A 16,180-nucleotide genomic window follows, 5' to 3' on the forward strand; every position below is an offset into this window, starting at 1 on the left:
TGAAAAACCAGGAACTTTTCCCAAAACCAGGAACAAGACAAGGATGTCCCTTCTTACCACGTCTATTCAATGTATTAATAGAAATCCTAGCCATGGCAATCAGACAAGAAATAAAAGATATCCAAATTGGTAGGGAAGAGTAAAACTTTTACTATTTACAGATGACAGGTTATTATATGTAGAAAACTTTAAAGACTAACAAAAAACTACTAGAACTGAGAAATGAATTCAGTAAGGTCACAGGATACAAAATTAATATACAAAAATATGTTGTATTTCTATACACTAATAATGAAGTAGCAGAAAGATAACTTAAGAACCCCACTTATAACTGCAAAGAAAAAATATAATACCCAGGAATAAACTTAAGGAGGTTAAAGACTTGTACTCTGAGAACTATAAAACAATGATGACAGAAACAAATGTAAAGGTATTCCAAGCTCATGGATTGGGAGAACCAATACTGTTAAGATGTCCATACCACACCAAATAATCCATGGATTCAATGAAATCCCTATAAAAATACTAACAGCATCCTAAAATGCGTATGAAAACACAAAAGAGGGGATCCCTGGGTGGCGCAGTGGTTTGGCGCCTGCCTTTGGCCCAGGGCGCGATCCTGGAGTCCCGGGATCGAATCCCACGTCGGGCTCCTGGTGCATGGAGTCTGCTTCTCCCTCTGCCTATGTCTCTGCCTCTCTCCCTCTCTGTGTGTGTGTGTAACTATCATAAATAAATAAAAATTAAAGAAAAGAAAACACAAAAGACCCCAAATAGCCAAAGCTATTTTGAAAAAGAAGAACACCGGAGATATCACAATCCCAGATTTCAAGATATGCTACAAAGTAATAGTAATCAAAACAGTATGGTATTGACACACAAGTAGAGATCTAGATCAAAGACAGAGAGTTCAAAAATAAACCCATGCTTTTGTGGTCAATTAATCTACAACAAAGAAGGCAAGAATATACAATGGAAAAAAGATGGTTTCTTAATAAATGATTTTGGGAAAACTGAACACCTATATGCAAAAGAATGAAACTTAACACCATAAACAAAAATAAACCTGAAGACATTGAAGACCTAAATGTGAGACCTGAAACTATAAAATTCTTAGAAGAAAACATAGGCAGTACTTTGACATCAGCCATAGAAACATTTTTCTAGATATTTCTCTTAGACAAAAAAAAAAAAAAAGCAAAATTAAACTATTGGGACTATATAAAAAAAAGCTTTTGCACAGTGACAGAAACCATTAATAAAACAAAAAGGTAACATACTGAATGGGAGATATTTCCAAATGATGTTTCTAATAAGGGGTTAATATTTGAAATGTGTAAAGAACTTACACAACACCAAAAACCCCCAAATAATCTGATAAAAAAATTGGCAGAGGACCTGAATAGACATTTTTCCAAGGCAAGATATAGATGACCAAAGGTCACATGAAAAGATGCTCAACATCATTCATCATCAGGTAAATGCAAATCAAAACCTTACGCTTGTCAGAATGAAAGCATAAAATGAAAAACACAAGAAACAATTGTTGGTGAGGATGTAGAGAGAAAGGAACCCTTCCTGCACTGCTGGCGGAAATTCAAACTGGTGCAGTCACTGTGGAAAACAGTATGGAAGTTCCTCAAAAAATTAAAAATAAAATTATTAAATGATCCAGAAATTCCACTACTGGGCATTTGCCCAAAGAAAATGCAAATGCTAATTCTAAAAGATTTAGGTTTATTGCAGCATTATTTATAATAGCCAAATAATGGAAGTAACCCACATCCATCAGTAGACAAATGGATAAAAGAAGTTGTCATATATATCTATACAACAGAATACTACTCAGCCATAAAAAAGAATAAAATCTTGCCATTTGCAACAAGATAGAGCTAGAGAGTATAATGCTAAATGAAATAAGTCAGAGAAAGACAAATACCATATGATTTTATTCACCTGTGGAACTTAAGATACAAAGAAAAAAAAAGATAACAGACTAGACTCTTAAATACAGAGAACAAACTGGTAGTTGCCAGAGGGGAGCTGAATTGGAAGATGGGTGAAATAGGTAATGGAGATTAAGAGTACACTTATTGTGATGAATGCAGAGTAATGTATAGAATTGCTGAATTATGTTGTAACACCTGAAACTAACACTGTATGTTAATTACATTTGAATTAAAAAGTTCATGGATATCACTTCAGATTTCTCAGTGCAACTAACTTCTGAAATTACTACTTGTTAAATTTTGATATAATTTCAAATAAGAATACTCACAATTTTCTCAAAAGGCTATGAAGGTACTATTCTCCTTTCCTGTAACATACCTGTGGCAAGGTTGGATTTTCATTATATACTTAATGACACCTCAGAGTACCAAACTGAACACAGAAGCAGATATAAGAAACCAGCTGTTTTCTATTAAGCCAGATATGAAAGATATTTGAAAATATGTAAATCAATACAAGTCTTCTCATTAAAATTTTAGTTCTTTTTCACAAAAGTGTTATTTATGTTGACATGCAATAGTTTCATTATCTCTATGAACTATATGAACTAATAAAGTATTTTTAAATATCACATTTAAAGATTTCCATATAGTCACAACATCAATATAACCCCCACATAAACAAGAGCTCTCTGGTTCCTCTAATTTTTTAAGAGTGTAAAAAAGATCTTGAAACAAAAAGTTTGAGAACTACAGCTTTAGTTGCTACCATATGCTAGGTACTCAAAAAATTCTGGATGAATATATTGAAACATTCTTTAATATTTCTTTTCTCCTACTCTCAACAAACATCCCATAAAGCTTTTATAAGGGCTGATAAGTAATAGACTAGGGTTGGTGATATGAAGTCCCATTGACAGGAATATATATCTTGTCTGGGAAGGCTAAACTCTTTCCTTATTGTCACATCAATGATGAACTAGCAACAGCCATGGTTCACGGCTGGCCAGGTAACCTAGAACTCCTACGAACATCAACAACGTTTTTTGTGTCAAAGCCTCAAACAGAAAAGAATATGTACACATAAGGATACTGATTGTAGTCTCACAACTGCTTTGCCAGGATTCTCCAAAGAAAGGGTCTTCTGCTTCCAAAATCCCATGTTAGCTAAGCATTGTCCTTGAGCCACAGGGAGCCTTTCTTCTATCAAGTGTAACAGAATCATTAAATATTTTTTGTTTCAGTTAGATGAAATTTTTGGTTAAAAAGGGAAAAAAAATCAGTGGAGCACTTGGGATCAGGACCGTTGATCAAGTCCCTGAGTCAGGTTCCTGCTCAGCAGGAAGTCTGCTTCTCCTCCTCCCTTTCCCTATGAGCGCTCTCGCACTCTCTCTCTCAATTAAATATAAATATTTAAAGAATAAAAAAATCAGCTTGCATTCTGAATGGTCACCTTTGAACCTGATATTCTAAATATCTCCCATTGTACTTTCAGAACTTACAGCCTGTTCCACCTGGTTCACAGTTCAACAGTGGCATCACCTGAAAACTAGGAAGTCACTAAACACCTGTGAGCAAAAATGTGGCTAACCCTGGTCATCACAGGAAATCTTCAGAAGAGCGTACACAGTAATAAGCTATCATATGTACTAATAACAATAGTAACAATAATAATAGCTAACATTTATTGCTGACTCCATATAGAGCAAACACTGTTCTAAGCCCTTCACAGGTCTTAATTCTTTTAATTATTTACAACCCCATGAAGCAGGTATTAATATTACTGTATTGCAGATTTCCCTTATCAAATATAAGGTACCATTCACTGAACACTTACTAAAACCCAGGCACTATGCTAAATATATAAAGCCTCTCATTTAATTGTTCCACTTTACAGATGAGAAAACTGAATTCACAAGTGTTAAGTAATGTGTGGTTAGTAAGTGGCTGGAACACAAATCAAATCATTTACGTGATTCTCAGGCCTCCTTTGGACTCTTGTAGTTGCAATTACACCACTGACTTTCCTGGGCCTCTGGCTTGCAGATGGCAGATGCAGGACTTCTCAACTTTCACAATTATGTGAGCTAATTCCCCATAATAATTCTCTTCCTATATATTCATCATATTGGTTCCATTTCCTTGGAAAGCCCTGACTAATAGAAGTACCAATCATGCATATAAGACTACCTGAGGCTGGGAAAAGAACAATTTCAAAGAAAGACAACAAAACAATCCCCAGAACTCAAGGGACTGGGAATAGTTTGTGTTTTTATTAGTCATGGAGAAACCTTTTAACTCATGGAGCATTAGGTATAGTATTCACAAGAATATTGCATCAGTGGTGGGGAAAAATTATCCCTAAATTAAAGCCTGCTTTATTCTCACCTAACAAGGCTTACAAGTAAACCTCAAAAGGATCACTTGGCTTTACAACACTTAAGCCACATCCCAGAACAAAGTACAAGGAATTTACTGGAATACACAAATATCCAATTACTAACCAGGTAGAAACTCACCAATTTTATTGTCAAAACTTACTAGGCATGCAAAAAAGCAGAAAAACATGCATCATGAAAAGGAAAAAAACAATCAATTGAAATAAAAAATGTCACAAGAGATAGAACAGACAAGTATATTAAAACAGTTATGATAACTGTATTCCATAAAGTGAAGAAGATTGAGGATAGCTTGAAGATGTTAAGGCATTAAAGATGAAAACTTCAAAAAGGACCACTAGAAATGAAAAACAATCTCAGAAGTGACAAGTACACTGAATGGGATTAAGAACAGTTGGAAACTGTAGAAGAAAAAATTGGTAAACTCGAAGATATGACAGTAAAAATTATCTAAAACAGGAAAAAATCTGTTATACACATACAATATACGTATAATTGGAAACTTCAGGAGGAAAAGAGGGAAAGACTAATAAATTTTTGAAGAAATAGTGGCTGAAATTTTCTCTTTAAAATTTTTAAAAAATATTTTATATATATAGAGAGAGAATGCATGCATGCACACAAGCAGAGGGAGCAGCAGCAGGAATCGGAAAGCAGGCTCCCTGCTAGCAGGGTGTCCAATGTGGGAGCTGATCCCAGGACCCTGGGATCATGATCTAAGCCAAAAGACGGATGTTTAGCCTACTGAGACACCCAGGCAATCCTCAAATTTTCCACATTTAATAAAATCTAAAAACCAACATTTCTAAGAAGTTCAATAACCCCTTAGCTCAAAAAAAAAAAAAAAAGCCAAAACTATATCAAGTCTCATTACAATCAAATAGCTTAAAATTTTAACAAAAACAAAGTCTGAGAAGCACTCTTAAGGAAAAAAGTCACCTTACATATAAGGGAACAAATATAAGAAATAGACTTCTCAGGGCACCGGGATAGCTCTGTGGTTGAACATCAGCCTTTGGCTCAGGTCGTGATTCCAGGGTCCTGGGATATGGTCCCAGGTTCCCTGCAGGGAGCCTGCTTCTCCCTCTGTATGTCTCTGCCTCTATGTGTCTCTTATGAATAAATAAATAAAATCTTTAAAGAAAACCAAACGTATCATTAGAAATAATCAAGTGAGAAGTCAATGAAGCAAGATCTTTAAATTAATGGTGCGGGGGAGGGACCTGTTAGCCCAGAACTCTATACCCAGTGAAAACAGCTTTCAAAAAGTTGAAACAGACTTTATCAGAAATGTAAAAGTTGTAAGAATTAATCACTAATAAATCTCCATAGAATATTAAATCTTTCATGCAAAGCAAAATGATAGCAGATGAAAATTTATATCTGTACAAAGGATAGGGCAGTAGAAATGGTAAATATGTGGTAAGGCAATGTAAGTTTTGTTATTTCTAAAGTGTTTTAAAATTATAATTATTTTTAAAAGCAATAATAAAATTAGAGGCTAACAACAAATGTAAAAGTAAATTGTATGGTAAAAGTAGCAAAAACTTGGAGTTGTGTTTAAGGGCTTATGTGTAAAGCAATACAATGTTATCTGAAGGTCAAGGATGGTAAGTTAAACATACACACACACACACACACACACACACACATACGTATGTATGAGAGAGAGAGAGAGAGATCATAAAGTAACCACCAAAAAATCCAGAGTTATACCAGATAAACTGACAAAGGAGATAAAATTGGGCCATAAAATATGTTCCATTTATCCAAAACACAACAGAAAAAGGAAAAGTGGAACAAAAAACAGACATGACAAATAGAAAGCAATTAACAAAATAATATGATATATATAAATGCAATCATATCAATAATCATATAAAATATAAATGGTCTAAATATCCCAATAAAGAACAGAGACTATCATATTGAGATATATAGCAAAGCAAAACCAAATGCTGCCTGTCATAAACCTACCTTAAATATATAGACCCAAAAAGGTTAAAAGTAAAATGATGGGGAAAAATATGCCATACTTACACTAATAAAAAGAAAGCAGTAGTGGCCATATTAACATCATACAAAATAGTTTTCAGAATAAAGATTGCCAGAGGTAATTCTGACATATTTGGTCAACTAATATTTGACAAGGGAGCCAGGAACACTTGATGGGGAAATAGTCTCTTTAACAAGTGATGCAGGAAAATTGGATAACCACATGCAAAAGAGTTACATGGGATCACTCTCACAATACTCACAAATATTAACTCAAATGGATTAATGACTTAAACATAAGACTTGAGACCATTATCTCCTAGGGGAAAAAAAGCACTGGGACAAAGCTTCTTGACATTGGTCTTGGAACAATTTTTCCAAGATTCCAACAATTTTTTATATGTTAACACCAAAAGCAACAAAAGCAAAAATTTTAAAACTGGGACTGCACAGAAGAAAAAATTAACAAAATAAAGATGCAACTTGCAGAAAGGGGGGGCGTATTTGCAAGTCATATTTTAATAAGGGGTTAATATCAGGGAAGTAAAAATCAAAACCACAATGAGGTATTACCCCATACCTGTTAGAATTCCTACCAAAAAGACAAGAGAGTACAAGTGTTGGTGAGGATGTGGAAGAAAGAAAACTCTGGTGCACTATTAGTGGAAATGTAAATTGCACAGCCACTATGGAAAGTTAAACAGTTAGCATGGAGGTTCCTCAAAATTTAAAGAATCAGCAATTCCACTTCTGGGTATAAATCCAAAGGGAACTAAATCACTGTTGAAAAGATATCTGCATCCTCATGTTCACTGTAATGTTATTTACAATAGCCAAGCTATGGAAACAACTTGTCTATTGGCAGATGAATGGATAAAGAAGATGTGGTGCGTAAAAATGCAAATCCTGCAATGCCCAATGACATAGATGGACCTTGAGGATATTATGCTAAGTGAAATAAGTCAGACAAAGACAAATACTATTTGATTTTACTTATATGTGGAATTTTTAAAAGCCCAACATAAAACTGCAACACAAGTGTCCATTGATAGATGAATAAGGAAAATGTGGTGTATATGTACGTGCCACAGCATGTATACATGGTGTATACCTAAAGTATAAAGTACGTATACTTTATGGTTGGAGTATTATCCAACCATTAAAAAAAACCCTGCCATTTGTAACAAAATGGGTGGGCCTAGAGGGTACAATGCTAAGAGCAAGAAGTCAGAGAAACACAAATACCATATGATTTCACTCCTATGTTGAATTTAAGAAACAAAGAAAGAGACTAAAAGCCAGACTCTTAAATATAAAAAACAAACTGGTGGTTGGCAGAAGGGAGGGAGGTGGGGAGATGAATGCCTTAGATAAAGGTGACTAAGAAAACACTTATTTTGATGAGCACTAAGAAATGTATAGAATTGTTGAATCATTAAATTGTATTCCTGAACCTAACAGGACACTGTATATTAATTGTATTTCAAAAAACCAACACCAAATTCATAGCGAAAAAAACATCAGTTTTGTGGTTACCAGAGGTGGAAGTTGGAAGGTGGTCGGGTAGAGGTGGTCAAAAAGTGGATGAAACAAAGTGTGGATGACAACACATCTGTTCACAGCGTGGTTTACTGAATATTTTATGGCCACTATTGAGACCTGAAAAGATTCCTTTCAACATGTAACTGTTCATGACAATATACCTGGTCACCCAAGAGCTCTGGTGGAGATGAACAGCAAGATGAATGTTGTTTCATGACTTCTAAGAGAATTCACTCTGCAGCCAATGGATCAAGGAGTCATTTCGACTTTCAGGTCTTATTTAAGAATATATTTCATAAGGCTATGGCTGTCATGGATATTGATTCCTCTGATGGATCTGGGAAAAGTCCACTGAAAAACTTCTATAAAGGATTCACCATTCACTAGATGCCAGTGAGAACATTCATTATTCATGGGAAGAGGCTAAAATAACAACATTAAAAGGAGTTTAGAAGAAGTCGATTCCAACCCTCATGGATAACTTTGAAGGGTTCAAGATTCTAGTGGAGAAGTAACTGCAGATGTGGTGGAAATAGCAAGAGAACTAGAAGTGGGGCTTGAATATGGGGCTGAACTGTTGGAATCTCATGACAAAACTTGAACAGATAAGGTGTGACTTCTCATGGATGAGCAAAGAAAGTGGTTTTCCAAGATGGAATCTACTCATGTTGAAGATGTTATGGAGATTGTTGAGATGACAACAAAGGACTTAGAATGTCACATAAACTTAATAATGCAGGCAGGGTTTGGGAGGATTGACTCAAACTTTGAGATAAGTTTTACTGGGAGTAAACTGCTACTAAAGAGCATCTCATGCTACAGAGAAATTGTTCATGAAAGGAAGTGTCGATTAATATGGAAGACCTCATTTGTTGCCTTATCTGAAGAAATTGCCACAGTCACCCCAACTTCAGCAACCACCCCTCCGACCAGTCAGCAGCCATCAACATGGAGGCAAGAGCCTCTACCAGCAAAAAGGTAATGACTCACTGAAAACTCAGTGAGAAATAGGTTATTGCTACCAAAAAAATATATATATACAGTGCGCCTAACAGGATGCTACTGCATACTTAATAGATTACAATAATAATGTAATCATAATCTCTGTATTAATCATAATCTCTGTATTTTTGGGAAGCCAAAATTCATTTGACTTGCTTTATTGCAACATCCCCTTTATTGTGATGATCTGGAACTGAATTTGCAGTATCTCCAAGGCGGGCATGTACACGGTCCAGAAACAGACCGACATACATATCATCAATTGATTTCTTCAAAGGTTCCAGGAAAATTCAATACAGGAAAAAATAGTTGTTGCAATAAATGATCTAAAATAATTGGACAGCCATATGAAAGAAAGAAAATTGAAGGGAGGGTGGGAAGAGAAAGAAGGAAAAAAAAACCCTCAACCCTTACTTCACACAATATATAAAAATTAACATAAAATGGTCCATAACTGAAATAAGATCTAAAACTATAAAACTCCTAGAAGAAAATGTAGGGGAAAAAAAGGAAATGTAGGGAAATTGATCATGAGTTTTGCCTGAGATTGCTTTCTTTTTTTTTTTAAGATTTTATTTATTCATTCATGAGAGAGAGAGAGAGAGAGAGAGAGAGAGAGAGAGAGAGAGAGAGGAGCAGAGACACAGGCAGAGGGAGAAGCAGACTTCCACGTGGGAGCCTGATGTGGGACTCGATCCCAGGACTCCAGGATCACGCCCCAGGCTGAAGGCAGGCGCTAAACCGCTGAGCCACCCAGGAATCCCATTGCCTAAGATTTCTTAAGCACATCACAAAAAAAAAGTATAAAGTATAAACGAAAAAAAAAATCAATTGGAAACAAATCACTTGAGCTTAATAAAAATTAAGAACTTTTATTTTTAAAAGACACTGTTAAAATTAAACCAATGTTTTCTAGGGATACATCCTTGAGTAAGTTCTGTTGTCCTCATGTCCTTCTTTAGCAAATGGAGGTAAAAATAATACATTTCTTAGGGATATAGTGAAGACTGAGTAATATATGGAATTGAATGCATTTAGTAAAGGATATTAGGTGTCTAACAAAAATAAGCATGAAAGCAAAAAAAAAAAAAGACAAAAATGGGGATCCCTGGGTGGCTCAGCAGTTTAGCACCTGCCTTTGGCCCAAGACCTGATCCTGGAGTCCCAGGATCGAGTCCCACGTCAGGCTCCCTGCATGGAGCCTGCTTCTCCCTCTGCCTGTGTCTCTGCCTGTCTCTCATGAATAAATAAATCTTAAAAAATAAATAAATAAATAAAAAGTAAGCCAAAGACAGGGAGAAAATACATGTAAAACATATCTAATAAAGGACTTGTGTGTAGAATAAAGAACTCTTAAAGCGAATAATCCATCTTTAATAGTGAAAGATTTGAAGATGTAGAATGATATTAAATAAACACATGAAAGGATGCTCAACACCATTAGTCGTTACAGAAATGCAAATAAAAACCACAATGAAATATCACTATACTTTCACTGGCATGGCTAAGATTAGAAAGGCTAACATTAGCAAGTAGTAGTAAGAATGTGAGCAACTAGAACTCTCAACGACTGTTGGTGGGAATGTTAAATAATTTAACTACTTTAGAAAAACTTTTGGCAGTGTTTTTGTTTTGGAGGCTTGGGGGAAGTTAAATGTATACCAACAATGATCCAGTCATTCCACTTCTATGTATTTACTCAAGAGAAAATATGCATCCATACCAAGACTTATACACGATCTCAAGTGCTTTACTTATAACAAAAAACTGGGAACTCAAATAACCATCGACGGGTGAATGGTTCAACAAGTTGTGGTATATCCATGAAGGAAGTATTTACTTGGCAATACAGAAGAATTAACTATTGATACACACAATATGGATAAATCTTAAAATAATTATGCTGAGTGAACGAAGCTGGTAGAAAAAAGTGCATATTCTTTTATCCCATTTATATCAGATTTTTTTTAACTGCAAACCCATCTATCGTGGCAAAAAGCAAATCCGTGATTGTAAGGGGCAGGTGGATGAGAGAAAAGGCAGGAGAAAAGGATTTCAAAGGGGCAAGAGCATCTTGGAGATGATGGATATGTTCATTATCTCGACTGTGCTGATGGCCTAGGTGTAGACACATGTCAACACTCAAATTGCATGCTTTAACTATGTACATTTTATTCCAATTGTCTCTTTCAATAAAGCTATAAAAAATTACTTGTCCTATGACCTATTCTTCATAGGCCTCCACAGAAACGCAGGAAATTAATGCCAGGTGATACATGTTTCCTGGTTAGGGAAAAATACATCACCCCACAGATCACTGGGGGTATAATGGTAGAAATCTACAGGTCAGGAGAACATCCCAGCACTGCTCAAATCATTCTACAGAAAACTGTATGCAATGTTCTCTCCTCATGTGGGGTGTGGCCAGATGCACAAAAGATGGAAAGTCCAGACATTTGATTTATACACTAACCAGTCATATTAACAGCAATCAACATGGTTTATTAATTTTCAAAATTTCATACCTAGATTTGTCATTTAATTTAGGATTCGGACTTCTTACTGACGGTTCTTGTAAATCTGAAGAATGTTCATGTTCTGAAGTGACTTCCAGTCATGAAAATTAAAAACAAAAATTGTTGAGCTTCCCAAGTAAACATACTACTCAAGTCTTACAATAGATTTTTTTAAAAAGTTTACCTTGTTGTAGGTCATCCAGTATCAATTTTTCAGGTGAACTATCTGCTGTATTTGTTTGCTGTAGAAAAAAAAAATTATGGTGACTTTGAAGTCCCTCTTTTAAAATTATTTTGGAGTTTTATTTTCCATTTCCAAAGAAAAGCATTTCAGCATTTCTGCTAAATACTAAGATACCAGGCTTTTTATTCATTAGAATTGGCTCCTGATGGCCGTTGGCTATTCCAAAAAATTGATGTCTGCCCTCAGGAGATGATTTCTCAGCACCAAAAACACTATCATTCTGTATAAGGTCCATGTGATTAAGTAGAAGAAAGTGAGGACTTGTCTGAGGACGTGCATATGCCAAGCAGTATATCAGGATTAAAAACAAAATGCACATATAGTATCTAAGAGGGCTACAATATGAACCAGCTATCACCCCCATTCTACAGATGAGAAGCCTCAGACCCAGTGATATTAATTTTCCCAAATTCCTATATCTAGTAAGTGAAAACCAGATCTGACTCCAAACATTAGATTCTTTTCCTTCTGTCTTGTTCTCCAGGATTCCAAGTGAGGGAATGAGGCAGAGCCAGCCAAGTCACACGATCCATGGAAAAGCCAAGTTGTGTGAAAGAAGAGAACACATAAACTTGTCAGGCAAAAGTAATCTAAAGGAGATGATGGCCCAAAAAATGGAGAAATAGTTGGGCAGGGGAAAAAAAATAGACTATAAGCCAGGAGAGGTGGCGTCCACCTGCCAGCATCCTGGTGGACACAGTTCAGAATCTTGTACCCAGCATCCCGTACTCACGACAGGCTCAGGCTGGTCATTTAAGGGGAGAGTTATTGGGCTGTGGTCATTTCCGGCACTCATTAACTCTGCCAGCCTGGTGGAGTCCTCTGTTTGGTCTATACATAGAGAAAAGAGCATTAACACTGGTAACAATAACCAGGACCATGGTGAACTCATTCTCCAATTGCTCTTCCTGGGACCACATGCTGCAAGTACATCACCATCTACTGATAAAAGCTGGTAATTACATCCTGCATCAAATCTCCCGTCTGAAATCTTTGGGCTCTTTGAGGAACAACTTTGGATGTCTCCTGATAGGTAAGGGATCTGTGCAGGGTCAGCTTTGTGGGTAGCCAGGCCCTTCCACGCCCTCATCTTCTGCCTCCAGCCACACCTATTATTTTTTTCTCCCTTGTCATTTCCAATTGATCCACAAGACAATGTATCAGGTAGGGAAAATGATTCTTGGCGGCCAGCAACTTCGTTCTCTAGATATAATAGTGTATTTATTACTCTTACAGGACCACAGGGTTTCAATGACCTCTTCCAAGTAAGATTTTAGCCCAGGACCCCGGGATCGCGACCTGAGCCAAATCAACCACTGAGGCACCCAGGCACCCCTCTGAATTCCCTTCAAAAACAATGATAAAACCTTACCAGAACGTTTCCAGCTTACCAGAAAGTTCTGAGAAGCTTCTTGTCTGATGGGGCAACATCTGAAATACAAGCCAATATCCGCATGACTTTGAAAAGGGTAAACTCTTAAAATTTTGGTTAAAGAAAACTTAACACTCAGAACATAGCAAACAAATTAGAAGTTAGTCTTCCATTTGTCCTCCTTTGAAGGATAATGTTAATGTTTCCACCTCCTACCCCCTTCCCTCCAGAACTAGCTCTGGCTGACCACCTCCCTGCTCTCACTCACTCCATCTTCCTGTCCTCACAGCCTCTCCTTCTGACCCAAGTCTGACCCCTTGTTAACTTCCAACTCTTGCTTCACTCTTAGACAGCCCCATGGGAGGAGTCCCCAGCGAGTTCCTTTCAGCCCTACTCCTTCCTCACAAGGGCCTCACAGTCCCCCAGCTTAATCACATGCAAACCTCAATTCTACCCCCGAAACATTTTATTCATTTGGGGAGATGTGGAAAGGCATATTATTCTGATGGTTTTCATTGAGTAAAGGCAGATTTAGAGTGTTGAGGCAGACAGGGAGGCTCAGGAGACAAGTTCAGCAAAATAAGGCCATTTTTGTTTTAGGCTGACGTCTTAACCTAAAGTCAGCAGGTCATAAAGAATCATAAAGTCTGACTCATGGAGGACTCCACTCCCTCTGACAGTAAAAGGCGAAGAAGCCATTCTTAAAATTGCTCCCAAAGAAAATGGGAAAACTTCTGCCCAGCATAAATGATAAGCCCAAATTTAAAAAACACAAAACTTTTGTCAGGGGCAGATTGGGGTCCTCTTCCTCATCTGGGAGGGGAGACCACTCGCTTGTCTGTGAAGTAGCTCCTTTCTTACTTCTAGACTTAATAAATCTTTGTCCCCTTCTCAAATGGCTTGCTCTGAAATTCTTTGCCCCACGAAGCCAAGAACCCTCTTGGTGAGGAGCTGGAGGCCCTCCTCCCAGGGGAGGGGCTTCAGCCCATACAGCATGAATGTTGGGCCAATTAATATGTAACATGATACAAGAGGTATTTTTTTTTATTAAGTGATTGATTCTACTCTACTTCTCATCCATGAAATGATCTTTTCATGAGGTGAGTCTTTGGAAGCTCTACCACGGTAGAGTATATAAAATGGCTTTACAGTATCTAAGATGTCTTCATATAAAACTCAAGGCCAAAAGTTGCCCTCAGCTTCCTCCCTCAGGTCTCTGACCTCTTAGAGTTCAACCTTCTAATGGCCACTACCACAGTATCTTAGATCTTTTTGTCACAGATGTCTTTGGCTTTGTTTGCTGTACGTGATAGAGGAAGGCACTGTGCTCTTATATATATATCAGGACATTATAGTCATTATAGTCAGTGATACTGAGGCACAGACCATTTCACCCTAAGACCAGGAGACATAACTTCAGAAAAAACTCCCTAAGAGAGGCTATTTCTAGTGAATCTCCTCAATTCTCAAGGGTCACAGTGGGGAGGGGGTGGAGGGAGAGGAGGAAATGGTAAGAAACCCACAGCAAGTATCCTTAAAACTTCAGAAAAAAAAAAAAAAACCTTCAGCAAGAATGTGGTGAGGTGGTTATGTTATCCTAGAAAGTTTTCAACTGTTCATAATAAATGGAATAAAGCATTTAGAGGCACAAAGAGGCTTTGGAACCTACATAAGGCAATGATATATGAAAAAGAACTGATATTAGAACCCAGATTTCTCAACTCTCATTAGATGCTATTCCAAAGATCAAGCTATCCACTTGAGCAAAGTTTCACATCAAAATCCAACAAGGAAGTTAGAGACAGGAAAACATGCTAAAACATTTTCAAATACTCAAGAAGAACTAAATCTGCCACCTGTTTGTCTTCTCCTAAAGCTTTAATGGAAGTCTGTGATATGTTGAATTGCAAATCAAAATGGATTTCTATTTTCATCACTTCTTTGTTGCCAACATTAATAGGCTTCTTGAGGAAAATGATGAGGATCTTCATATTTTCTGTTTCTAACAAAAAAAGTTATACAAATGCATATCAACATAAAGAATCTTAAAATTTTTCAGTAAGTATAAATAACTGCACTGAGATATTTGTCAGCAGTTCAGATTTTTCTGCAATAAGCTGAAAAGAAACTGTATTAAATAAAGTTACTTTGAAATTATTTTTAGATGCACATTGTTGAGTGTTTATACAAATACAATATGACTATGTGGTTGATCTTGCAAAGATAGAAGTAACTTACTTTAGCAGCAAAGCAATGGAGATGGTTTTGACTTCTTGAATGCAATCTGAATTTTAAAGAGTATTTTAATACAACACTTTCACCTGCAGCAGGTATTTTACACTTAAACACATTACTCATTAAACACAACACTCATTCTCATTCTTTCAGATCTCACTCCTAAAAACTCAAAATAAAATTCACTATTCCCCATATGCAAAAATGGAATAATCTTCCTTAATTTCAATAGACTCCACTTAAGGAGGAAGCACCTGTATCTCAGACGACAACCTCCTTGAGGGCCTCCTACCAGGAGATCAACTCTCTACTGACAAAAAGCAATTGGTTTTGGAAAATAGTTTAGACCAAAATTCACAAGGAGTTCAAGGATAAGCCATAGTAACTACAAGCTGAGTCACAAGTAGCAGGAGAAGAAAAAAAAAAAAGAGTAAACTGCCTGAGAGAACAAGCAAAACTAAAGGTCACAAATTGAGGAGAATGAAGAGAAGAAGAAAGAGTGAGACACACTTGGGTCTGGATCTGTGGCCACTCAACACCTAAAACATGGTTAGTGCAAACTTACATGCGCGATAAGCATAAACACATCAACCAGTTTGTGAAGACTTCACAATAAAAAGAGAAGGCCGAGTATCTCACTTTTTATAGTGATATGTTAAAATGTTAATATTTAGGACATATTGGGTGGAATACAATATATGTTGAAATTAATCTATTTTTTACCTTTTTATGAGGCTACTATAAAATTTTAAATGTGTGGCTGACTCAATGGTACCACACATCCCACCCTTGCATTCTCCCACAGACCTGCTCACTCCAATATTCCTTTGGCTGGACCCCACACAAGGAGGTATCACAAGTCTGGCAGTGTGCAAGCAGCCTCAACAGGAACCACCACCAGTCCAAAATGACTCCTGCTCTAGGGA

The 16,180-nt window shown here is 36.7% G+C and overlaps 1 protein-coding gene across 1 annotated transcript in view; it reads right to left on the minus strand.

Moving 5' to 3' along the window:
- Positions 1–16,180, minus strand: part of SYCP2L (synaptonemal complex protein 2 like) — a 109,343-nt gene that overhangs the window by 54,279 nt on the left and 38,884 nt on the right. The window contains exons 20-24 of the mRNA XM_055322654.1: positions 14,876–15,021; positions 13,039–13,078; positions 12,381–12,478; positions 11,588–11,645; positions 11,413–11,494 (exon numbers count right to left, since the gene is read on the minus strand). Coding sequence (XP_055178629.1) covers positions 11,413–11,494; positions 11,588–11,645; positions 12,381–12,478; positions 13,039–13,078; positions 14,876–15,021 — 424 coding nt within the window. The remainder of the gene's footprint in view (positions 1–11,412; positions 11,495–11,587; positions 11,646–12,380; positions 12,479–13,038; positions 13,079–14,875; positions 15,022–16,180) is intronic.

This window comes from Nyctereutes procyonoides, unplaced genomic scaffold, assembly GCF_905146905.1.
Source record: "Nyctereutes procyonoides isolate TBG_1078 unplaced genomic scaffold, NYPRO_anot_genome, whole genome shotgun sequence".
Lineage (NCBI taxonomy): Eukaryota > Metazoa > Chordata > Mammalia > Carnivora > Canidae > Nyctereutes > Nyctereutes procyonoides.